The 19,656-nt window shown below is 40.0% G+C and overlaps 1 protein-coding gene across 1 annotated transcript; it reads right to left on the reverse strand.

The window, feature by feature from the left end:
• Positions 1 to 632: 632 nt before the first annotated feature.
• ggps1 (geranylgeranyl diphosphate synthase 1) lies at positions 633 to 19,528 on the reverse strand. Its single transcript, XM_084949668.1, has 4 exons — positions 18,956 to 19,528; positions 16,193 to 16,288; positions 13,177 to 13,247; positions 633 to 2,241 (listed from the first exon to the last, which is right to left on the reverse strand). Exons 2-4 carry the CDS (start codon positions 16,263 to 16,265, stop codon positions 1,438 to 1,440), a joined length of 948 nt encoding a protein of 315 aa, XP_084805794.1. The 5' UTR covers positions 16,266 to 16,288; positions 18,956 to 19,528; the 3' UTR covers positions 633 to 1,437.
• Positions 19,529 to 19,656: the final 128 nt, after the last annotated feature.

Genomic DNA, 19,656 nt, shown 5'->3' on the forward strand with positions numbered 1-19,656 from the left:
TTTCAGGGGGTTAACCACACACAGAGGACATTAGGTCACACTAAAGGGCAGAAATGTCATTGTATGAAAACAATCAGAATATCTGAAATATTTAAAACTTTAAGATATGTTGTAATTTTTTTTTTTTTTAAAAGGTGTGTTTTGTGGCAAAAAGCTATTTCAGTTTCAAAAAGAACAGATTCTTTGTGAAGTGTGACTTTCATAAATTTTAAAATGTTATCAGTATTTCATTTTTTTAAATTGACATAACATTCATGGATTTTATTTAATCTAAAAACACATTTTTATAACTTACTGAAATTTCTTTTTTTTAAATAAGCTTAAATGGAAAGCTGAAGTGAAACTGGAAAGTAACATCAATGTTATCAATTACCAGTGCAATTCATTAAAATTTAGTCACTTAAATTTATACATCCAGATTATAACAACCCCTGCTGTTATAGTGACTCAATTCATTATATAATATATTTTTGCAATTGTAATTTTTATTACTAGCACTACTCGAGTGCTGAAGACTACTGAAGAATCTCCATGAACAGCTTCTGTCATTTGCACATCTGTCCTCAGATTAGTTACTGTAATAGATTCAAAAGATCAAACTGGCACTAATGCCAAAAACTGCTTTCCACATGTGATCTTTAAAGAACCTTTTTTATTAAATAAGTACAAACAAGGTGTTACTGCACAGAGTTGTTTCCTAATAAATACCAGTATGACACTAATGAAGTGTTCGAGGTGTAAAGACCTCTGTTGAAACAAAAACATAAACACAGTATTCAAATACTGAGAGCATGAGCAACAGGAACACTACTTTGCATGTAAAACCAGTGTGTTATGTAACAAGGAGACAGTACAGTGGTGGAGGTCTTTCCTATAAGCTTGGCACTCTGGTGGTTTGATGATTAAGGAGCCCCAAACCACATATAAGCCCAAGACATCCACATCCTATTTTTAAACATGAGAGGGGGGGGGAGAGAGAGAGACTTGCTTTTAGATAAACAATTTACATTTGCTTACAAGGAGGGGAGAAATACATTTATGCACTGTTGTGCACATCAAAAGGCGTAAAAGCTTTTTTGCCATCTTGGTAGTTTTCATTTTCAGAAAAAAAGGGGGAAAAAAAACAAACAAACCCTGAAGTTAATTTCAATTCATGTCTTCCGCTGATTGAACTGTTACACTTTGATACAAAAGTTAGTTATGTGTACAATAAAGCAACTCTTGCAGGATGCCTTCATGAACACAAAACCAAAAGGCAACATTTGGGACTGGTCTGCTATCTGAATTCAGTCATGAAGAGTCAGCATAGTGTGTGAAGGAGATGTTCTGGTATGTACTGAGGTTTTCAGGAATGTGCATGTCTGTATCAGTGCATCAGCTAAGGATCTGTGTGCTGGAGTGCATGGGAGTCACGCAGCATTTAAGGTAAATATGCGGTCAGTGGTTTTGGCTGGAGGGTGGCTCACAGCTAGACTCGGCTGTGGCCTCGGCCTCGTGATGCATCTGGCTAAGATGTTTGACCAGGCTTTCCAGCTGAGGGTTTCCCCCAAACTCCCTAATGAGCCGGTAGGCCTCCATCTCCAGTTCCCGCAGAGTCTGGCGGGTGTAAGCAAATGAGCCCACCTTTTCCAGGTAGTCCACGCAGTATCGTTTGATGTCCATGTTCTCCGTGCGCTGCCTCAGGATGTTCTGCACCTGAGTGCTCTCCGGACGTGACCATATGGCATGAATGGTGGGGAAGGAGAACTTGCCCTCGGTCAGGTCCTCGCAGAAACTCTTGTTCTCGCTGTACTCGCGGGAACTCAAGTTGGCGTAATCGTCACGGATCTGGAAAAAAAGGCCCAGTGTGTCCAAGAGGGGTTTCAGGTCCTGCTTCCAGTCTGAGAAGAGCTGCATCAGGCCTACAGCGAGGCCGAACAGCCCTCCTGTCTTCTGCAGCACCATTTTGCGGTACTCCTGCTCGGTGGGACAGGTGTAGGTGTCTCTCCAGTGGATGTCGAGGCCCTGACCGCGATGCAACTCAAGAAGCTGACGGGTAAACACTCGCACCGCCTCAGGGTGCTCCAGGATCAGCACCTTCTCCAACCCCAGGAAGTACACGTAGTTGGCCGAGTTGATAACAGAAGGAACGCCATAGATGCTGTGTGCCACAGGGAAGCCTCGACGCAGCTTGGAGCTATCCTCAATGTCATCTATCAGCAGGCTGGCATTGTGTAGCATCTCAGTCACCTCAATGATCACCTGGACATAAGAACAAGTGTGTTTGTGTTAATTCATATAAAAATGTATCCGGAAGTAAAATATCTTCTTCTTGTACAGTTGTTAATGTTTCATCTTTACAAGAGCTTCCAGTGCAGAGGAAATATTTTTAAAGAAACAAGCAGTCTCTCCTCCAGCTCAAACAGACTCCAACAGGTTGTCAGAGGCTGTGTAAATTATGCATTACAACTTGTATACAGCAGAGGGTGCCATGTCTACACTCTTGTCTGCACTGCTCCACAAGTCAAAGTCTTCATCAGTAAACAAAACAGTTGTTGCTGAAACAAGCTAAGCAGTCAGTCTGAGCATGAAGAGCTCAGCAAAGATGCACTCTGGCCCGGAGCAGACTCACACTGTGACGGAGCAGCTGTCAGGAGAGAGAGCTTTGACGAGGTTATAGGAAATGCATGGTTGAGCAATTAGAGGCGTCACTGCGGGGCTTGGTGCACTTTAACCTCCTCCACAGAGACGATGAGGAAGGCTGAATGCTTAACCTTAGTCATTATGATGAGTGTACTGACAAGCTTTTTAATACAATATGACCTACCAGCCTCAACATCCAGAGCACTGCTGTGGTGAGTCAAGGGCACTGTGGATATATTCTATCCTGATCTTCACCACTATGTGGCAGCACACATGTACCACATACTGTTTATGCTGTGCTTCACGAACCAATGCCAAATAATAGTATTCATTTATCAGTGGAAAACTGAGCCCCCCCCCACACACACACCCCGTTAACCCAAAAACAGCCCACGTCGACTCACAACAGTCACAGTGGCCATCAGGTGTCTGCTGTCCTGAGCTGGCCTTACAGCCTGCTCGAGTGCCCTGCTGATTTAAAAGACAAGTGGGGTGGCCTGGTAATGAAAGCTGTTTGTATGAGGCCTGAGAGCACAAAGAGTGACTCAGTGGGTCAGGCAGATGGCCAAGGCTAGGCCAGTTGAGCAGTTTATCAGCCAAACAACCTTTCCTTCGGCAGGGTCCCAAACACTTGCTCACCCTGGAACCTCAGTGAGCCACTTACAAAGCAGGGGACGTGGGTAAAGCTACAATAAATACATGCATGAACATGAAAATTTATTATTTAGATGGAAAAAAAAAAAAAAAAAAAACAACAACAAAAAAAACCCACATTCTGAAGTATTTAAAAAAGGTTCACTGCAAATTACAATGCACCATCAGGGGGAAAAAAAGAAAAAAGAAACAATGGCTCAATCAACTTGAAATTCAGCTAGAGCGCTTCAGATAACAGCAGCAGCCATCAAACCCAAACACAAGCACAAACAATTTTCAGGTTTTGGACTTTTAAGTGTCTCCATTCTCCAAGGAATTTAATCAGTCAGGCTGTCACTGCATACACTGCATAATGCTGTTTGAGCCCCGAGTGCCAGTACTCCGCAAGTCTATATTGATTATCACAAGAGGTTAGTGACGCAGAAACTCAGTTTGCTAAAGCTATAATCAGTAATCTATTATAAATGCAGAGACACATTCACAAAAAACAAGCATACCGAGTCTGACATGATGACAGGAGGTAAATGAAAACAACAAGCCAGTTATGTTCTGCCATAAAACCGTCACACTTGGCGAGATTACAGCAGGTGATCACATTTATACCTGAAGCAGGCTGCAGCACTGGTCACTCACACCATGCCTACTGGATTGTGTCATTCACAAAAATAGCTTCATTCATCCATTTTAGTGTTTTAGTGTCCAAATGATTTATGGATTTATAGATATTCTGCCACTGTTGAAAAAATCCACAGCTGTTATCTGGGATTCATTTAAAAATAAATAATCACGTTAGTATTTATGCCGAGTTCCCATATTTTGCCTTCACACGCTCTTGTTTTAATAAGAGCAAACAGAAGCGTATCATTTTTAAGCAGTGCAGTGAAGCCAGAGAAATTTCAACTATGTGGATAAGTGAGCTCTGAACTAATTAAATAACTGACTAACTACTGTGAGAGAAATCCTGTAATACAGGTTTATTACAAATAGTTATCCACATTTCTAACCTGACACCTCTTCCGGGCACACAGCGATAGTGATGTTAGTCACCGTAGCAATAAATGTGAGGACTAGGTAACAAATAGTGAGCCCATAAATAGCTGCTTAAACCAACGCTGGTTAACTGGTTGGTGTCAATACGTGAAGTGAAGGTGAAGATGGTAGAAATGGTTTGTACTACAACCAGTGTCTCTGGTAATAACTAGATCAGAGTTATGACGTTAGAAAATGTGAACCCTATACACAGAAAAAAAAATTAAGTTTTAATGTTGTATTTTTAGCTATTATGTGGGTCATGTCCTACATCCGTCCCCTGGCACCTCATCCCCTTTTTGCTGAACATCAATAGTGGTGGCTAGCATGAACACATACACATGAATGACTAGTCCTCAGCTATGGAATCCAAGTCAAAACAAAAAGTCAGAGGTAAACAGGATTTAACAGTGTGTGAACAGATTTGTTTGCTTTCACTGCCAATGCTGCTGGCTTGCTGGTATTCTGGATCTGAGGATTGAGTCAAAGCGACCTGCATAGGCTTTATAGCTACTGTTTCAAAGCAGGCCTCAACATGCTAAAATCCCCCCCCCCCTCATGTTTCACAACTGTTCCGTTAGTTAAATAAATAAATCAGTAATAACCTACTGCAGAGCAGACATGTGGCATAAAATAATTTATATTATTTTATACTCATTAGTAATGGTCACTATGGGCTCAGATGTGTTTCGCATCTCCTAAATGATTCTTTGTATAAAAAAAAAAAAAAAAAAAAAAAAAAAAAAAAAAAATGGTTAGAAACGTTTGGGAATATCAATCCATTCTCTTCCACGTATCCAATTCAGGGTTGCAGGGACCTGTGGATTGTGGGAAGAAGCCAGAGTACCCGGCGAGAACCCACAAACAAACCCAGTAGCAATGCGAACCACAGCGCCACAGTGCTGCCCATGTTTTAAGAGTAAAACTTTCCAAATCTCAGACTAGTTTGTCCAAATTTCCATTTAAATGCATAGCAAATTAGTTAATAGACACTCACCTAACGTCTTCCATAGATTATTGCTGAAGAACCAGTTGACATTTGTTGTCTTGGCTGATAACGTCACATTAATGGACTGAACAGAGAGGCGGTTCAAAGAATTACCATTTTAAGCCATTTTGAGACCAAGTCGTACAAACTAATTCACCTTGATTAAAGCTAAAATACTCCCATACACGGCAAAGACTTTTCTTCACTATTCTGCACAACTTACTGAGCTCGACATCTTCATACCAGTTTTCAAAACAGAGAAGTATCGGTATTTTAACCTCATTTTACCAAAATGTTATAACGTATGATACTGATGCTGCTGACTATCTAACCTGGTCCAGCTTTTACTGTGATGTGATCGTCTGCAGGTCATCCGCTGCATGTAATAATAACCTCGTCAGATATTACAAGTTCAAATGCCAGCCCGTGCATCGGAAATACTTTAAGCATGCCTTCATTATTCCAGTAGTTACATTTTTATCCACATTATATTTCATGAGAACCTGACATTGATTCCTAGTCTTTTTTTTTCCTCCCCTGTTGTCCCACTCTGTCACAAAAACATAAGAAGCTCTTGGCCTGAGGTTGCGAGCACTCATGAACATGTGTTTCTAAAGTAAAAGACTGTATATAAAAAAATATAGCATCAACAGTGTCAGAGAAAACAAAAGGAAAGCCATCAGCTAAAGGTCACAAGGAAAATGATGAACACGGGGAATTTCCCCAAGCCTCCACCACCTGTGCTGTCATACGCAGTACAGAAGCACATATGGGGCTTGATAAAAAATGCACTGCCAAGTGAACGAGAGAGAGTACCGCTGTCACTGCCTCCATCTATCTGAAGCCATGGTTGTTTCCATGGTGGCGGCAACGATGACTTCTTGGCAGTACACTAATGATGACGAGGAGCGCGCTCTCAATCTACATTGTGGGTTCAGCAGGAGTTTATGGAGCTTCTACACAGAGACGGAGGGAGACGCGTGGAAGAGACAGGGCTGTTATATCTGAAGTAGATTTAAACCACAACCAACTGCTCCACCGTAACAGGGAAGTATCCACTAAAGTGGAATTATCAGGCGAACGAGAGTAGATTTTCACACAGCTTGCTTATGAATGCACGTCATACACCCTGTCAACAACATCGCAGACTCAACCAAACTCAAAACTAAGGATTCATAAAGTGTTTTCTCAGCTTTAATAAATTTGACCTGCATACAGTGTGAAAATAATCAAACATGACACTGCAGGCTAAACTGTTTAGGTTATTCTTTTTGCAATCTGAGTTTATTTCAATCTGCTGTAAAAGCTGCAGAATGTGATTAAAGAGTGAGGTAAACAGTGTCTCATGGGAACCGCTGACATGACCGCACTGATGACAGCTTTATTACTTTTCCCCACAAATGGTATCCATGTACTTGTTTTTTTGTTAAATAGATGCCTGAAAATGGTCATCAAAAATAAGACTGGACTCCTCTGTGGAGACTACACAGGAGACAACCGTGTGAGACCTCCGGGCTTTACTGCAGAGCTAAGATTCCTCTATTTGTGAGGGGTTTATAAAACATTCAGGACAAACAGACCTGTTGAACAGCAACTGTAACGAGACCCGACAGGCTCAGCACTTCTGCATTTTCCACCATAAAAAGGCATGCAGATTCAGAAAACACAGATTAGGTAGCTTTGTCAATGCAAACAAGAACAGTATTGAGTCAGTACAATGATAATGCTATCAGTATAATAGGATCAATAGCCTGATCGCCCTAAGGAGACAAAGGCAAGGGCCCTGCTCAATAAAACCAATAAATCCAGAATGAAATTCATTTAACAGAGAAAAAGGGAGGAATTCAAGAAATTTCAATCTGCCTGCGGTCTGTATTTCAATGTGTCTGTAGCACTCTAATCAGGCAGCCAAGAACGTGTTACAACAATCTAATGGATGAGTGGAACTGTAGGTTTTTACTCTGGAAGCAGTCCGTGACTTGAATCCACTAATCCCCGTCTCACAAAGGTGATCAGAGCAAAATAAGCTGAGAAAGAAGTAGCCTTTCACTGGAGATTAACACAAGTACAGTACATCTTAAATACATAAACATTCACCAGATGCTGTCTAATACATGCTTTACACTAGAGCGGGGGGCGATATGACCAAAAATATTTATCACAATAGACATTTGAAAATTTGCGATGACGATATAACTGACGATATAATTGACACTAGACAAAATACTTTACAACTCCACAACTTTATTAGTGCAAAAAAAAACAAAAAACAAAAAAACATCAATGTATTTTCACTTAAACAAGCAGCTGTTTTTTTTTTTGTTTTGTTTTTTTTTTGTTTTGTTTTTTTTTTTAAAATGTGCATTAAAGTTATATAAAAATTTAACAGTGCAAATGCAAATTCCTTGCTGACAGTTTAACCAAAAGGCATTTCCAGTGGAAATTGGCCGACATATCCTCAGCATAACCATGCATAATATCCACAAAACTTAAAAGAGGTTATACACACACAATACGGTAATATTATGTTGAAGCACAGTACGTATCACTCCGTGAGGCTCCTGCCTACGATAGCCGTAATGCTCCGACAATCCATCAAGCAGTGCGGCTTCGTAGCTTAGCAAAGTCGTACAAAAACATTTGACAGATTTTCGAGCGCCGTGTACAACATAAAGGTCAGTAAACACAACCAGAATTCATACATAAGGCCCACGGGATTATAAGGGGCACTGTCGATTTTCAGAAAAATCAAAGGATGCTTTTCATCTTGAAATATCCCAATATAAACAGCAGCTGCCACATCATACTGAAACTGCTGTTAATCCACATTTGCTTTCATTTGTCCATCCAGCTTCAGAGAAAATGAAACAAAAGAAGACAATTGAGAAGTTCTGCAATCATTATGAAATTTCCATCCCAGTCTTCTAGTGAAAGGGTGAGGTGATGCCCAGCATGCACACAAACTCATAAAAAGGAGTGTAAGCAGTGAAACTTGTATGAACAAATATACACTGAACTGAATTCAGTGAGTAAAGTCACAAACACGTACTATTGGGAGTAAAACATGTATCACCACATACATTTTTACAGTGTTTAGCATACATCTAGGCAATCTTATTTTTCTGTTGTATTGCATTTAATGTCTTTATACAGGGAGTGCAGAATTATTAGGCAAGTTGTATTTTTGAGGAATAATTTTATTATTGAACAACAACCATGTTCCCAATGAGCCCAAAAAACTCAATATCAAAGCTGAATGTTTTTGGAAGTAGTTTTTAGTTTGTTTTCAGTTTTAGCTATTTTAGGGGGATATCTGTGTGTGCAGGTGACTATTACTGTGCATAATTATTAGGCAACTTAACAAAAAACAAATATATACCCATTTCAATGATTTATTTTTACCAGTGAAACCAATATAACATCTCCACATTCACAAATATACATTTCTGACATTCAAAAACAAAACAAAAACAAATCAGCGACCAATATAGCCACCTTTCTTTGCAAGCACACTCAAAAGCCTGCCATCCATGGATTCTGTCAGTGTTTTGATCTGTTCACCATCAACATTGCGTGCAGCAGCAACCACAGCCTCCCAGACACTGTTCAGAGAGGTGTACTGTTTTCCCTCCTTGTAAATCTCACATTTGATGATGGACCACAGGTTCTCAATGGGGTTCAGATCAGGTGAACAAGGAGGCCATGTCATTAGTTTTTCTTCTTTTATACCCTTTCTTGCCAGCCACGCTGTGGAGTACTTGGACGCGTGTGATGGAGCATTGTCCTGCATGAAAATCATGTTTTTCTTGAAGGATGCAGACTTCTTCCTGTACCACTGCTTGAAGAAGGTGTCTTCCAGAAACTGGCAGTAGGACTGGGAGTTGAGCTTGACTCCATCCTCAACCCGAAAAGGCCCCACAAGCTCATCTTTGATGATACCAGCCCAAACCAGTACTCCACCTCCACCTTGCTGGCGTCTGAGTCGGACTGGAGCTCTCTGCCCTTTACCAATCCAGCCACGGGCCCATCCATCTGGCCCATCAAGACTCACTCTCATTTCATCAGTCCATAAAACCTTAGAAAAATCAGTCTTGAGATATTTCTTGGCCCAGTCTTGACGTTTCAGCTTGTGTGTCTTGTTCAGTGGTGGTCGTCTTTCAGCCTTTCTTACCTTGGCCATGTCTCTGAGTATTGCACACCTTGTGCTTTTGGGCACTCCAGTGATGTTGCATCTCTGAAATATGGCCAAACTGGTGGCAAGTGGCATCTTGGCAGCTGCACGCTTGACTTTTCTCAGTTCTTGGGCAGTTATTTTGCGCCTTGGTTTTTCCATACGCTTCTTGTGACCCTGTTGACTATTTTGAATGAAACGCTTGATTGTTCGATGATCACGCTTCAGAAGCTTTGCAATTTTGAGACTGCTGCATCCCTCTGCAAGATATCTCACTATTTTTGACTTTTCTGAGCCTGTCAAGTCCTTCTTTTGACCCATTTTGCCAAAGGAAAGGACGTTGCCTAATAATTATGCACACCTGATATAGGGTGTTGATGTCATTAGACCACACCCCTTCTCATTACAGAGATGCACATCACCTAATATGCTTAATTGGTAGTAGGCTTTCGAGCCTATACAGCTTGGAGTAAGACAACATGCATGAAGAGGATGATGTGGACAAAATACTCATTTGCCTAATAATTCTGCACTCCCTGTATAATGTAGCCAATAAAAGGGATTGTTTGACATATTTCATTTGTTCTCCTCTGCATTTCTATGTAGACCATTCCTTAGTGGAGTTTACTGGGAGCTTCTGTGGCATTCAGGGGATGGAAATCTGTGTCATAAAAATAGATTAAAAAAAAAAAAAAAAAAAAAAAAAAATGTCTACACAACATGCCCTGATCTGACACAGCTTGGTATTGTTAGTTGCATCAAATTTAGCTTCAAGCCACAAAGCTGGATGATGAATGAACCTTGTGCCTCTAACTGGCTCAATGACCAGTCATCAGAGCAACATGAGCTCTTTTTGAATCAGCCCTCTAAACGTGTAATAATGTGGCCGTCAATTTAGAGATGTACAGATGAGATAAGGAATCATGCCTTGTAGCTGTCACACCTCACACTCCTCTCTTAAAGCAGTCAGCTGGCTACATGTAATGTAAACAAGGTCACTAGCAGTTATAAAATGACAATTCATTAAAAAGGTACAGTCAGTCATTTTGAGGTTATTTTATAAAAAAGAGAATTTACTTCTAAGCGTACATCGATTGGTATGCAATTACGTAATGCAACAATTACGGCATCGCCAACACACAGAGATGCATTCCTATCAAGTTAGAATTAATCCATTAAAAAGACAGACGGGCACTGGTTTTTGGAAGCCACCATGTTGCCCTCCCATCTTGAATACAGTAGCCGACCCAATTCCATCTCCTAAGCTGAAGTCAGGGCTCTAACACACAAAAACATGCATAAACAAACTTATTTATTCCCAATATTGTTACAATTACATATCATCAGGAAATTAGCCTCCAAACTGCTGACAACGAGCCAGCTAATCAACCACAGCTGATTAAAAGCTAACATTATGCCAGTTAATGTTAAGCTTGGCTTAAAAAAAAGCCAAGCTTAACATTAACTGGCTTAAAAAAAAAAAAAAAAAAAAAAAAGTTCAACAATGTTAGATCAGTCACACTAAAACCGCTAACAGCAGCAAAAACGGCAGCACTTACAGAAAGAAAAGTCCTCAACAACTAATTTCAGTATCACTGTCATCGGACAGAAATGAGCTTCACTGACTCATCAATTCATATTGGACTCCTTTTACAAAGTTATAAATAGGGCTGCCACGATTAGTCGACTAGTCACGATTACGTCGACTAGCAAAATTGCCGACGACTGATTTAATAGTCGACGCGTCGTTTGAAGCTTTGTAAGATCACAAAAGCCGCAGGAATAAGTAAGGAAGAAGCTGTATCCCAGAATTCATAGCGCAGCCCAGATCAGTTTCCAACAATGGAGGCAGCTACTTAGTTTTACTATTACTCTTATTATTCTTTCTGGGTCACAAAATAAACGTTTAACATATTTTCAGGCGAGAATGTAACTGTGTAAACCTCAAATATCTGCTCAGTTTATCAAGACACCACATACTTTCAAAAGCGCTCCGACGTTTTCGGAGACGTCTGTTACCCACTAGCTCGATAGCTAGCCGGGGGCAAGGCTCACTAGAGCCCGTGAGAACACCGGACTCCCGGCAAATCGTTTTCAAACCCACCGCCGTCTTTCGCTACTCAGGTTAAACATGATATATAAGTCATTTAGATAACTTAAAAATGTTATTGTTTGGCTTTTTTTTTAGTATTTTATTTGTTCCTGAGTAAATCGGTTTGGCCGAGATTAAAGTTATAGTTTTTACACAGCTGAATAAACGTCAAGCAGACAACTGATTATCAGAAGTGTGAGATGCTCGAGAATATACTCCGATGTCCCGTTGTATTTTAGATAGCAAGGAGTTTAATAAACTTCACCGAAACAATCTGCAAATTTCATTAAAATTTAATAAACTATCATCTTGTCTTTATTTTTAGTTAGCACGTACCTTAAACACTTAAAGCTGTAAGCTAATGATAGTTATATAACAGCAGACGCATGCTGGTGCAATAAGCTGTACGTTTTACGTTCAATGGATGCATGATCTGATTAGTTGACTAATCGCAAAAATAATCGGTGACTAGTCGACTATCAAAATAATCGTTTGTGGCAGCCCTAGTTATAAAGCCTTCTCGAGAATAAACCGATGTGGAGGCATTGACAGCTGAGCTAAACTGACTCACTACAGCTGGCCAGAGTTGTTTGTCTTACAGCAGCCACCATCACTTGAATTGGGAGGGGTAAGAAAACAAAGTTCAGCTGAATGAAATCTGCAATCCACCGACATCTAGCAGTGAGATTTTACACAGTGTACCTTTAACCAGCAGCAGGCTGAAAAAGGAAGCCAACAAGGAAGTGATAAAACTGGAAATTCCTGTGGTGGCCACTTGAGACCAGCTTCAAAAACAGAGCCAATCCCCATAGACACTCGTTAAAGATGCCCAACTTCATAGTCTACTAGGCTTTACCTTATTAAACTGGACCTCTTCATTCTGCGTGCATGTTTTAAGCCGATTGACTGTACATGTGTGGTACGGTTCATCACAGATGTTTGTGCTTCAGTCTTGACGAGTGTAACTGTAGTTTATTAGTCTGTTACTTTGTAATAATTAGCAGATCTGTCGCTGTTGAACCATGAATTAATTTTGTTAACCAAAATATCTAGCTTTAGCTGATAACTTGGCACTACACTCTCTAGTCCAAATAAGGCAACTTCTGGCACCACAAACTAGCACAGCCATGGACAAAACTTGCACCGCAGAGTTGAAAACCAGTGTTTGAATCACAATGGCGACATACACAGTATATGCAAGTCACTGTGTTACCCAAGTGTGCATCTCTAATGCTCCAGCAACATGAACAAATATAACACACCAAAGGTAAACACAATGCATTCAATCTTAGGAATTCATTAAAACTGGAGAAACAAGGGTTTAAAATGCAGAGAAACTGAACAGTTTTTAAAAGCTTTGCATCGTTTTTTTCCCCCCCCATCTCGTTCCACTTAATCCTCAGCTGCATTAACAATCTCCTTTAATAAATCATGTGCGCTCTAAGCTCTTCTCACATGCTTTACACTTAGGAACAACTCTGCTGATAAAATGCAAAATGGTCGCATTGCAAAAATAAACTACCTGTTCTGAACGAGCACAGTTTCATTTCACCTTCCTAAATCTGTCAGCAACAATTAACACCAGACAGCTCTGGCAGCAAAACGGATGATTTTTCTCACCTGCAGTTTGTCCTCGGGAACATTGAGCCAGTGGTTAAATGCTTGGGCGAGTTTTGTTCTCACTTGTTTTCCTACCGAAAGAGCAGAACAACAACAACAAAAAAAAAAGATCAATTGTTTTATCCTAAAAGGACGTGGCATCTACAGTGGTATTACTTCACACAAAGACTTCATGTGGACAATTTTGGGGTTGTCCCCCCCCCACCCCCAAATGGACCCATTACGGTCATTTAAACCTTCCTTTTTTCATTCCTATACTCTATTACAGTAAATTTCCTTGATTACCAATTTAAAATAATCTTCATTTATCACATGCTGGGCTCTGGTGGAGGCCCCAGTAGTCATAGTAAATGACTACTCCACCAACTAAGAGTTCTGATATGTCATGAAATAATGAAGGAAAACAGATCTGACTGCTTGTAACTGACTTGGCCATTTACTTTTGAGCCTCTGTAAATCAGGGACTGTGTATAAAAATGGCTATAATTCCTAAACAGTTAATGCAATACTTTTGTTAAACCCTTTGAATTGAAGCATGAAGTCTGTTCACATCTTAATTGTTGGAGTGAAAAATCCACTGTTGTGGTGCACAGGGGCAAAAAAAATAAAAAATAAAAATAAATAAATCACAAAAATTTTTGTCACTTTACGAAAACGTATGGACCCAAGCTTTAATTATAGAGTTGCAGGTACAGAGTGTTCTCAAAGAAATGGCTTTCGCATTTAGTGTGCAATGAGGCTAAATAAACACCAGTCTCACACAGAAAACACATTTTAACTCCACTTATACAAAACACAGTTGAAGATTAAGTGAGGGTGAACATTTAAACCATTAGTTGATCAGCTCCCGCTGAGCTCCTACCTGACTAAAACACTAAAAAGCTGGAAACACAGGCAGGATTAACAGATATTTTTATCTTCAAAGACAACATTTAAGGCATTTTTTCCTCCTTCATCCTATTGAACTCTGCTGTAAAGCAGTTTTCACCGAGTGCTCAAAGCCATAGTCTAAACCATTAGGAGTATAATGATATAGTCTATCTTACAATTGAGACACTATGCCTTAAAAGGGCTCGAGTATATTCCAAATGCAGTTCTTTCAATATTAACCATCATCGCCTCAACTTAAAATAGAGACCTGGTGCCATCCTTTGTTCTATTTAAAATGTAATTTGTGAAACACAGAGCCAGGAAGGAAAAAGGGTGCAACTTCTAGCAGAGAAACAACCCTACTAACAAATACCAGGCACATGTCCCATTTATCCAAATTAACATCTGGTGTTAGGTCAGGCTTTTCTCTACTGACGAGAAGTGACCAATCAAAACTGAAGCAATAATTAAATCTCAAAAACAGCTGCTAGGAATGAGAATCCACGCTAAAGAAAACAGTTAAACATGCACAGAGATGTGCACAGCTTGCTCATTTCAGGGTTTCATTGTCTCATTTCTACAGCTGTTCCATTTTATTAATATTAGAAGTCAAATTAGAAATCAAAGAGATTACAAATACAGCAAATTGGTTTATGCTCAAATTATTGTCAAGCCAGTCTGCGGTGAACATTGAAATAAAAACCATGTAACTTTAGAGCTTAGAAAAAAAATAATACCCTCAACAAAAAAGCAATATACTGCTGCAAAACTACATATTATAATGTAATAGCAAATATCAGTCAGTTAGTGTGGTTTTATTTCAAAGACATTAGAGCGAATGCGCCAAACACCAAAATTACTTGAAATACTTTGTTAAAAGCTGAAATCTGTAAGCTATAACTTATGATTATGCTCAACTGATTATAAGACAATCCCTTTTCCAATGTATTTGAGAACCATAATTCTTTTACACTCATCCTTTTGTCAAAGTTTCCCCTCAGACACCAATAATTTAAGAAGACTGGAATCCTCAATGAACCTTTTCCCCTCATAAAATATGAAATATGGTAACATCCAAACCCATATCTGTGTATCTCGTCTATTAGTCACAGACTTGCGCACACACTCCCTTATCAGACTCCCGAAGAAGTCAGAATCATTTGCTCTCACAGTTAGCATTTGAGTGTTTTGGAGCTCATCATCTGTAAAACCCACAGTTCTTGACTGTCTGACAGATGTTTACTCCTGCAGTGAGGACATCAGGAGACAATTCCAGTTATCATAAATTAGACAACCCCCACGTTTTCAAACCTGATTACTAGAAACAAATACTGCTTGTGTGATGGTAATATGACATTCTTTAGTTTAACACCTAATATGCCAGTACTGCAGCATCATACGGTGTTTATAAAAAGACCAACATCTGCCAATCTTTATTGTGCCGACTGTGTCTGAACTGGAGCCTTTTATCATGTTCAGTATCCAAGATATTGTCCTCATGCTCTGTTCCACAAATACTAAAAGGAAGCAAGCAGCTCAGGTCAGTGTAACTAAAGTACTCATCAGCTATATGTAAAGCCCCTTTTCCATTAGTACCTACTTGGATCGACTCGCCACGGATCACCACGACTCGACTAGTTTTCAATTACAATCCTGTACTACATAATGTGCATGGTTGTCGTCATAGCAACGCATCCAAGCGTCCCGCGACGTAATTAATATATGACGCGAATGCTACAAAAAAGGTGGACGTCGCCGCATGAATATACCTGCTGCCGAGTCTGTGGCTTTTTGTCAGACTCGGGGATCGCAGCGTTGATTTTTGTAGTCATCTCCCTTGTTGCTCGGTTTCAGAAATGGCGGTTTAATTTTCCCGAATGAGACGCTCTCATGACTCATCGAGTGACACTACTGACCAGCCAATCGATGGCATTTTAGTACCTGCTCGGATCGCTTTGAACCCGGGGCAAGTAGGTACTAAAAAAGTACCTGGTACTATGACCTAATGGAAAACCCTGAAAACCATGGGGAACCATGCCAAGTCGATTTGAGTAGGCACTAACTTAAGAACTTAAGACATTACAGCTGCTTGTTTATCTACATCTCTTTCCTGCCCCTGTGGTCACTGAGAGACAAAGAGACTCACCTGGCAGTTGCAACAAGTATTTGTATGGTTCCAGCAAGATTCGGTCAGCAGCAGCCTCCGTGCCATGGTCCATCGCTTCAACTTTATACAATATAGCTATAATGGAAAATAAAGAACACAAAAAGCAATTTATTAAAAGAAAAATGTGGTTTTTGAGCAAATGCATGCACTGTGTCATTTGGCCTCATAACAACGTCACTAGAACAAAGAACAAACCATAAAAAAAAAAAAAAACCCACTATGAGTGCAACTTTGTTTTGAACACTGAAGTTCTGATGAATTCAAAACGCCATTTTAACTATTATATACAAAAAAAATTCCTGTTTGGATTTGTTATTTTTATGGCTTGACATGTGGGGGGAAAAAAAGAAGAAGAAAAAATTTATTTTGGCATTTTTCAAGGGCGTTTGGTATAATGGAAATGACAGTCTTCCCATTTTTAAGCGTTTAAGATCTCAACGTGTGGAATGTGAATTTTGAATTCATTAATGAACATTATGCCTTCAAGCCCAGTCATGTCCTAAAAGTGTGAATGTCTGCATCTTCTTTCAGGGTTTTCATTATTTTCAAAGCCTTATTTATTTATTTTTAAGTGCTAGAACCGTTTTGCATTAAACAGAATAGTTAAATACATCTAATGTACAATGACAGACTTATATACTCTAAATGTCGACTCATTTTCTGCTGCTTCTCCTGGTCCAGGTTACAGGGGCAGCATTCTAGTAGAGACACACAGTGTATTCCTAAATAAGTCAGAATTTCCAAGTTCCCAGTTGAAATTTGAATCTGGAATGCCCCCTCAACTTGGATTTTCTACTTGGAACATCAGCGCAGCCCCACAATCCCAGAGCTAACAATCCAAGATGTCTGCACTGAGCATAAACACTAGTAAAGTCTAAGACATTCATGGCTCCATCCATGAATGTTTTGCAGCAGGTTTTTAAGGGGAAAAAAATATTATAAGAGTAACGTCACTCCCAAGTTCTGACATCCAAGTTACGAAATATCTGGAATGTGGAATAACTAGCCATCTGCATCAGCCCTTCAAGGGGTACACCAAGACATTATCAAACTAGCAGAGAGATCTCTCCAGTGTATCCTGGTCTACTCCGGGTGTCCTCCTGGTGAAACCTGCCTGAAACACTACACCTAAGGTGTGTCAAGGAAGAATCCTAGTCAAGTGCCCAAAACACTGGAATTGCCTGAAAAGCTCATTTAAGCTGTTTGCATGACCATAGCTGTGGACAGGAACAGAGACTGTTAAACTGACAGTTTAACTTTAATGCTCAGGACTCTTGTCACTACGACCAACTGGTACCACAAGCACCACACTGCAGATGATGCTCAAATATGATCTTCTGCTCCCTTCATCCCTCACTACTATATCAGGGGTGGGGGATCTCCAGGACTCAAGGGCAGGTGTCCTCCAGGTTTCAGATGTGTCCTTGATCCAACACAGCTGATTCAAATGGCTAATTTACCTCCTCAACATGTCTTGACATTCTCCAGAGGCCTGGTAATGAACTAATCGCTTGATTCAGATGTGTTGACCCAGGGTGATATCTAAAACCTGCAGGACACTGGCCCTTGAGGCCTGGAGGTCCCCACCCCTGTACTACATACTTTAACTACTCCACTTGGGGCAGCAACTCACTCCCGGGGTGATCTGGTAACACTTGCTCTTGCTTTAAAATTTTACTCACCAGAAGAAAATACCAAAAGTTGATCTTCAGATTTAGTTTTAAATCTAACAAATGCTAAAAAGGAACATTTTAAATGCAGACATTAACTAAAAGCACATTACCTCACATCACAACAGAAAACAGTTAAATTTGATCGATGAATGACCCTAAAGTAATATGGTGGAATTAATGTTGACACTACTGAGCTCTAGAAAACGAAGATTTGACACACCTAACACTAGAGTAAAAAGAAATTAAGTATACTATTAGTGAGGTTACTTGTATCTGTCATTTGTCACCGTCAAACTTCGACCAAGCTCTTAAATAACAGATTGTCTTCAGAAAACTTGTTGCCCAATCTTTTTACAGGAAATAGAGTGCTGACATGACAAGAAGAATGTGAGACTCAAGGCCATTTAAGTGTAGCTGAAATCAGACACATAGCACATTTTACTCATACGAACAAAGTTTAACTATGGGTTACACTTTGACCTGTTTACGCACAACTGGGCAACGGAACTATAAATTCCCCTTGTAGTGGTGACAAAACTGTCACATGAGCCACTGGATAACTTAAAACATCTACTTCACCCGTGAGGCACTCAAAACTCCCAAAGATTGGCTTAATTAAAAAAAAAAGAAAAAAAGGTGCGGCTGTTTTGGATTTGTGACTACAAGATCAGAAAAGTCTGTGATAAAGACACCAAAAATAAAACTATGGAACTATATTTGATCAGATGTTTGATGTGTATACATTGTAACTGCATGTATCACTAGTTTTGCAGTATTTTTTGTCGTTTTGAACATTTATGCACCGAAAGGTTAACTGAATTCATCGCAATATAGGAAGTTTGCCTCGTTTACGCCACTTTCAGCCACATTTTTAACCAGTGTACAGATGCATTTTTCTTCACGCTCACACTGAAAAACTACGAAACATTTCTGCACCATGTTTTCGCGTCTTGCTGGCTCCCTTTAAATTAGGAACATACAGTAGTGATTAATTTGAAATGAAACATGCTCGGCAGAGCAGAAAACACCGTGGAATCTTAACACATACCGAAACTTTAACTCCACCCACCTTGGCAGACTCGGTCCGCTAACTAGCCGGTGCTGAATTCCGGTTAGCCACACTGCTACTGGGCTAGCGTTAGCAGGCTAACACAATGGTGTGTCACCATTCAGTATGTCTTTCTTTCTCAAGATAAAACCATCCACTTCCACGCTGGTCGAGTAAGGCACAAAATATAACTGTTATATCCAGACCTTCATATCATTTTAAACCGGTGTGCTGTCGGCTACTTCATCTGGTGCTATGCTAAACTAGCGCCGTTACAGTAGAGCACGCTACAAGCCTTTCACTTCTCCAGCTAGTGTTGATGAGCTACATATATATGTTTCGTCTGCGTTACAGAGCAGGCGCGAAGTAGCTAGGCAACGTCAGATAGGTGCAGCGCATTAATCTCCGTTGCATTTATATCTCTACATTGTCCGGTACAATATCCCTTACATGTAAGTTACCAAGAAAAACCTTACTTCGACTGTCGGGCTACTCTGTCATGCATACCTAACACACCAGTACTCTAAGACTGGGTGTTGTAGTTTTTCAACATTTTTTGTCTTGGTATTCTCCGGTATTGTGTCAACAACCACCCAGTAGGGTACATCGGACACTTTACCATGGATATTTTTTCTCCACGGTTGACCAATCATGTGTTACTAAGGCGTTTTCTTTGTCGCTGCCATCCAATTGGAGGGGTTTATTTTTGAAAAGGCGGGATT

The sequence above is a fragment of the Perissodus microlepis genome, chromosome 13 (assembly GCF_051167445.1).
Source record: "Perissodus microlepis isolate ML-2025 ecotype Zambia chromosome 13, ASM5116744v1, whole genome shotgun sequence".
NCBI classification, from domain to species: domain Eukaryota; kingdom Metazoa; phylum Chordata; class Actinopteri; order Cichliformes; family Cichlidae; genus Perissodus; species Perissodus microlepis.

Bases quoted from the DNA above. Each gene is read 5' to 3' on its own strand.
- ggps1 (XM_084949668.1), bottom strand. From the start codon at position 16,265: ATGGACCATGGCACGGAGGCTGCTGCTGACCGAATCTTGCTGGAACCA. The intron at 13,248-16,192 runs GTGAGTCTCTTT...CTCTTTCGGTAG, and splicing joins ATACTTGTTGCAACTGCCAG to GAAAACAAGTGAGAACAAAA. The intron at 2,242-13,176 runs GTGAGAAAAATC...TCTTATGTCCAG, and splicing joins TTCCCGAGGACAAACTGCAG to GTGATCATTGAGGTGACTGA.